This window comes from Myotis davidii, unplaced genomic scaffold (assembly GCF_000327345.1).
Source record: "Myotis davidii unplaced genomic scaffold, ASM32734v1 scaffold358, whole genome shotgun sequence".
Taxonomy (NCBI): Eukaryota; Metazoa; Chordata; class Mammalia; order Chiroptera; family Vespertilionidae; genus Myotis; species Myotis davidii.
Genome location: NW_006290768.1, coordinates 562,261 through 568,617, shown reverse-complemented (window position 1 = coordinate 568,617; position 6,357 = coordinate 562,261). Strand labels below are relative to the sequence as shown.

Sequence of the window (6,357 nt, the reverse complement as noted above, 5' to 3'; positions counted from 1 at the left end):
CTGGGCGCAGACCCCCAGTCCCGCGATGCCCGCCAGCAGCGTTTCGCCCACTTCACGGAGCTGGCCATCATCTCAGTCCAGGAGATCGTGGACTTTGCCAAGCAGGTGCCCGGCTTCCTGCAGCTGGGCCGTGAGGACCAGATCGCCCTCCTGAAGGCTTCTACCATTGAGGTAACAGCCGGCCCCCCCCCTTCCCTCCTGCCTGCGAGATAAACCCTAGAACAAGCACGACCCCCTTAGTCCTTGCCATTGTGGGCCTATATCTTTTTTTTGTTTGTTTTTTTAAATATATTTTTATTGATTTCAGAGAGGAAAGAAGAGGGAGAGATAGAAACATCAATGATGAGAGAGAATCATTGATCGGCTGCCTCCTGAATGCCCCCTACTGGGGATCAAGCCTGCCACCCAGGCATGTGCCCTTGGCTGGAATCGAACCCGGGACTCTTCAGTCCGCAGGCCGATGCTCTATCCACTGAGCCAAACCGGCTAGGGCTGTGGGCCTGTCTCTTATGGAGGAATGTCAAAATACTAAACAAGGTCATCAGAGGTTCCCACGGGCCAAGGGGAGAAAGGGAATGGGCTGAGGCTGGAGGGACACACTCGAGAGAACGTGCCACAAAGCCTATTTGGAGTTGATGACATTTGAGCCAAAACAATGGTGACAAATAAGGACTGAGTGCCCAGTGTGTGCCAGGCTCCATTCCACGTGCTGGGCACATGTCAATGGACAAAACACACAAAGCCCTCCCCGGCGCCTGCTGACCACCGGGGAGCGTGTCCTGAGTGGACGGTGCTGTGTGAGCTGGAATGAGGAGGCAGAGAGCTTGGGGCGTCCAGCGTGCTGACTGCCGGCTACTGTGGCTGAGAACGGGGGGGCTGGGGGACCAGGGATGATTCTGGTGAGATCGGGCCCCCTTCCAGGCCAGGAGAGGAGGGACTGGTGGCCAAAGGGGTCCCAGGGGCTCCTCACGCCCCTGCCTGCCCCCCTCCCTGCTGCCCCCTCAGATCATGCTGCTGGAGACGGCCAGACGCTACAACCATGAGACGGAGTGTATCACTTTCCTGAAGGACTTCACCTACAGCAAGGACGACTTCCATCGCGCAGGTACGGCTGAGAGCAGCGGGGAGACCTGCCTGGGAGACCTCGGCTGCCTGGTCTCTGTCCGAGCCTCCGTTTTTCCATCTCTAAAGCGGGGTGAGCCTGTGGCTCAATTGACCGGGCATCGTCCCATGCACCGAAAGGTTGCCGGTTCGGTTCCCAATCCGGGCACATGCCCAGGTTGCAGCCTTGATCCCCGGTCGTAGGAGGCGTGCAGAAGCATCACGTGGATGTTTCTCTCTTTCCCCCTCTTCCTTCTTGTCTCAGTAAAAAAAATCGTCAAAAGAAAAAAAAGTGGGGTGAGGGTCGAGTGCCCCCCGCAGTGCGGTAAGAGCATGTGTATTGGTGGTTGACGCTGCCCACTGGGACGCAGTGCAGCAGGAGACAGAGGGCCCTGCTGTCCCAGAAGGCATCTTGGTGGGGCTTGAAAGACACTGTCCACCCACAGCCCGGTCCCACCCGAGGGCGGCTGGCTCGCAGTCCATTGTGAAGTGTGCAGCCTACGCAGCTAAGTAGGGCAACCCCAGTCCCTGCCCTCTCTCTCAGAGCACGAAACTTGGGGGTGTGGGCTTGTGGAGGAAGTGCAGGCGAGCTGAGGGCTGAGAGGCCTCACCTAGGAAAAGGGGGGTGGGAGTAGCATTGCCCAGGGGGAACCCCATGTGCAGAGGCCTCTCTCTGGGCCTCTGGTCTTTCTCAGGAAGTGCTGCTCTCCCAGGGGCACCTGTCTGTACTCCCCGGTGTCTGCTTCTCACCCCCTCTTCCCTTCCTCGAACTCGCGGCCCTCCCATCACCCGGGACAGTCAGTCACCCTTTAAGTAGGAGGTTGTCAGCAGGGCACAGCGGGGAGGGTGTCAGCATGTGCAAAGGCCCTGAGGGGGAGAAGAGCTGGGCAGTTTTAAGGAACTACAAGGAAGCCTTGGCGGCTGGAGTGCAGAGATAAAGCTGGAGAAAAGGTTGGGGTCCCACCACTCCCCCCACCCCCCCATCCTCTGCCACTGCCATAGTCCAGGCCTCCGTTGTCTCCCTAGCCCACAGCAGGGTCCCTCACTGGTCTCCCACCTCAGCCCCTGCCCAGTATTAGCACCCTATCAGCTCATGTCCCTCTGCTCAGGGAGGAAAGTGTACCACGGGCTGCAGGGTCTGGCTCCATGCCCTCCCCTTCCTCATCTCCTGCCCCCTCTCCTCACTCACTCTCCTCCTGTCCTCCTGTCTCCTCTTTCTTATTTGAATCATCAAAGGTACTCCCGCCTCAGAGTTTTTGTACTTGCTGGTCTCTTTGCCCAGAACTAGGGTACCAGCTTATCCTGGCTTCCTTCCCAGTTTTTCCCCCTGTTTTGTGTGTGTGTGTGTGTGTGTGTGTGTGTGTGTTCTGTTTTTTTTCCCCAATTTTTTAAAAATTGCTAAAAAGAGGTCAACATAAATTACTTTTAAAATTGATTTAAAAAACAAAAATCTTTTAAAAGCAGATTTTAAAAGACCACATTGCCTTTATTTCTCTTTAAAAAAACAACTTAAAAATATATATATTTTTAGGATATGTTCTTATTGATTTGAGAGAGAGAGGCAGGGAGAGAGGCACATCCGTCATTACACGCCCTGATCGGGGATCAAACCCCGGGTTGATGCTACAACCAGCAGAGCCACGCCCGCAGGGCCTTCCCAGCTTTTACACTGAATGTCTCATGGCCCAAAAGGCCACGCAGGCTCGGGCAGAACAGATGGTCGTACCCCACCCAGAACACTCACTTCCTCGTGACTCGCTCCCTCTCCTTCCAGTCCTTGCTCAAAGGTCCCCCTCCACTGAGGCCCTCCCACAGCGTCCCCCTCGGGCAACCGACCACCTTGTCCGACCGCCTTGTCCGAGAAGCTGACATGATTCTCAGCGGCCCCTTCCCCTTCCCGGCATTCGCTTGCTCTCTAGACGTCACCGCTCCCTCACAGGCTGGAGAGGCGACGTATCTGTTATCTGTCCCCTCAGCCCCCATGTGAGTTCCACCGAGCACGGACTCTGGCTTGTAAATGGCTTTCTCCACTGGAATGTAGTAGGTACCCAGGGAAGTTTGACAAATGAATGAATGAATGAATGAACGAATGAATGAATGAATGAGTCCCTCTTGGGGATGAGTTCCACTGAGAGCAGTGGAAGCCACGGCAGGGGGTGACACACTGTGACCTGGGCTTCAGACTCTCGTTTTCCTGCGGAGAGGTCCCGGGAAGACCCGAGAAGTACAGGTGGTGATGGCGTAGCAATTGCTGCCCAAACGGCCGCTCTCAGACCTGGTTCCCTCACTCGGGGCAGGTTTATGGCACAGCTTCCCCGTGCCAGGCACTCTCCAGGCAGCGGGGACACGAGAATGGCCGCTGTCTTCCTCATCCCGCTGGGCAGTGTCAGGCCGGGCGTGGGGGCCGGTCTCGGGCGGCGTGTTTATCGGGGGGCCTCCGCCTCCCGCCCCGCAGGCCTGCAGGTGGAGTTCATCAACCCCATCTTCGAGTTCTCCCGGGCCATGCGGCGGCTGGGCCTGGACGATGCCGAGTACGCCCTCCTCATTGCCATCAACATCTTCTCCGCCGACCGCCCCAACGTGCAGGAGCCCAGCCGCGTGGAGGCTCTGCAGCAGCCCTACGTGGAGGCGCTGCTCTCCTACACGCGCATCAAGAGGCCGCAGGTACCCGCTCCGGGGTCTGGGAGGCCCAGCAAGTCCAGACCCGCGTGGGGTTGGGGTCAGCTGGGGACGGGGTCCTGCCTCCTGGCCTGAGCCTGGCTTGTGACCCAGGTCTCTGACACCCAGGACAGATGTACTCAGGGTGGGAACCTCCCTGAACTACCTCTCCCTTGTCTAGTTTCATAGATGGGTGACAGCCTGAGTAAGGGGTGGGCCTCGCCCAGGGCCCCCGTGCAAGGATCCCAGTGATACCTGGGTCCCGAGGGTTCTTCCACTTCACTCCCATGGGGTGAGCACCCATGGCGACCAAGGCTTGGGTCAGCACAGAGGAGGGGTCTGGGAGGAGGTGGTACGTGGCAGTCAGCCTGCCACTGGGCCTCACCAGATTCCTCTGAGCCTGGGGAGGGGGGCCTCCTGGTGGGCTGGCCAGAGCCTCACAGCGCAGGGCCTGGCCAGCGCCCACCGCCCACCGTCCTCTGTCGCCCGCAGGACCAGCTGCGCTTCCCCCGCATGCTGATGAAGCTGGTGAGCCTGCGCACGCTCAGCTCCGTGCACTCGGAGCAGGTCTTCGCCCTGCGGCTCCAGGACAAGAAGCTGCCGCCTCTGCTGTCCGAGATCTGGGACGTCCACGAGTGAGGGTCCAGCAGCCCTGCCTGCAGCCCTGCACCTTCCAACGAATGGACGTGGCCGCGCCTTCCTCCTGGGGGGGGGAAGGAGCCGAGCCGGGGGGGCCCACCTTGTGGCTTGGAGCACAGGCCCTGGCCCAGCCAGCCCTCAGCCCTCAGGATAAGCCCCAGTCAGGGTCCAGGAGGCTCCCTCCCTGCCCACTGAGTCTTCCTGGGAGGTGTGGATGGGTCGCAGGCCCTGACCTCTGATCTCTCCAAGCACTTCCAGCTGCTGTCCCCGCCCAGCTTACACTCAAGCCCACTGCGCAGTGCACCTTGAACAGAGGGAGGGGCGGCCCGCGGCTCTCCCACAGCCCGAGAGACCGCAGGTCCCCTCTCCTCCTGCTTTTATTTAATAAAAACTAAAAGAAAAACCACACAAAAAAAATGGGAAAATAAAATATGAATAGAAACCTGCCCTGAGCCAGAGTGAGTGTGAGGTGGGCTGGGGATGGGTCGCCAGGGTCTTACCCGACACTGGCCCTTTAGACCAGCGGTTCTCAACCTGTGGGTCGCCACCCCTTTGGCGGTTGAACGACCCTTTCACAGGGGTCACCTAAGACCACCCTGCATATCAGATATTTACATGACGATTCATCACAGTAGCAACATTACAGTTACGAAGTAGCAAGGAAAATAATTTTATGGTTGGGTCACAACATGAGGAACTGTATTTAAAGGGCCAGAAGGTTGAGAACCACTGCTTTAGACGGTTGCTGGGCGGGTGGGAGGGGTGTTTGCAGTGATCAGGCACTGGCAGGTTAGGAGAGGCCCCTGATGGCCTCAGGGTCACCCCCCTGTGTAAGGCGAGTGGGAGGCAGCTCATGAGAGACAGTTTACGTGGATGAGGGGACTGGGACGTTCCCTCAGTCCACAGGTACTTGCTGAAGCCACCCGTTCCCATTCTGGGAACACGTGCCATTCCTTCTAGTATGTATGGAGCGTTTCCCATGTGCCAAACACGATTTTAGGCACCGGAAACCAGCAAACAAGACAGTCCCTCAGAGGCGGCAGCGGGGGAGTGCATGGGGACAGCTAGGATGCAAGGGAATGGGGGCAGCCGGTGGGAGGCAGGGGCCGGAGGAGAAAGGCAAGGCTTCACAAAGATCACGTCCTAGAGGGGACCTAAATCTGAGAGCAGGGAGCCTGGGCCCCCCCCCACGTTGCAGGGCACATGCCGGGTGTGGAAGGTGAGAGGCCCAGGTGAGTTCAGAATAGGGAGGGGCACCGAGGGGTTCTCTTAGCCGATGGACAGCCCTGATTGAGGATGAAGGGGGTTTTGCTTCGAGAGATGGGCTGGTTACTGAAAGGTTATGTGGTTTGTAGGACGGGGGAGAGAGGACTGCAGAGATGAGAGTAGTTACAAATGGTGAGCAGGGCACCCCACTGCTGTGCCCGCCACCCCACTGGTGTGCCCACCCCACGCTAGGTCTAGTTTACAGATGGGAAACTTGAGGCCGTGAACCAGAACAGATCAGGCCGGGACCTGAGCACGTATAGCCCAGGTTCTGCAGGGAGGGCGGACGTCACGCTGCGGGTGCAAGGATGGCCGGGGCTCAGCTGGTCCCCGGAAGCCCCCGCGGGCAGCAGGCGGGAGGGGTTGCGGAGGTTGCGCGCGCAGCGCCCGGGGGCTGGTGGGGGTGGTGCCCTAGGGTGGCTGCGCGCGCAGCCTTCACGTGCCCGCGAAGCAGCCGCAAGGAGGGGCGTGGCTTTGGGTCGCATAAGTCAACAGGGGGGCGGGTGTTTTCGAGAATTTGTCTGCAATTGGAAGGAGGGGCGCGGCCTTCCCTACTTGGAAAAAGGGGGTGTGACCCGGCGCCGTGGTGGGCGTGGTCTCTCCCTATTTGGGCGTGAGGGGGCGTGGCCTGCTCGGCGCGCCGCGGCTCTGGGCCTGCGCGCGCTGGAGTCAGGGGTCACGGCGGCGCAGTCC

General features: G+C 59.2%; 1 protein-coding gene across 1 annotated transcript in view; it reads left to right on the top strand.

The window, feature by feature from the left end:
• The window catches only part of NR1H2 (nuclear receptor subfamily 1 group H member 2), a 7,537-nt gene extending 2,700 nt beyond the window's left edge, over window positions 1–4,837 (top strand). The window contains exons 7-10 of the mRNA XM_015564000.1: window positions 1–171; window positions 1,006–1,105; window positions 3,557–3,765; window positions 4,252–4,837. Of these exons, the coding sequence (XP_015419486.1) occupies window positions 1–171; window positions 1,006–1,105; window positions 3,557–3,765; window positions 4,252–4,398 (627 nt within the window). The 3' untranslated portion in view covers window positions 4,399–4,837. The remainder of the gene's footprint in view (window positions 172–1,005; window positions 1,106–3,556; window positions 3,766–4,251) is intronic.
• The last annotated feature ends 1,520 nt before the right edge of the window (window positions 4,838–6,357 follow it).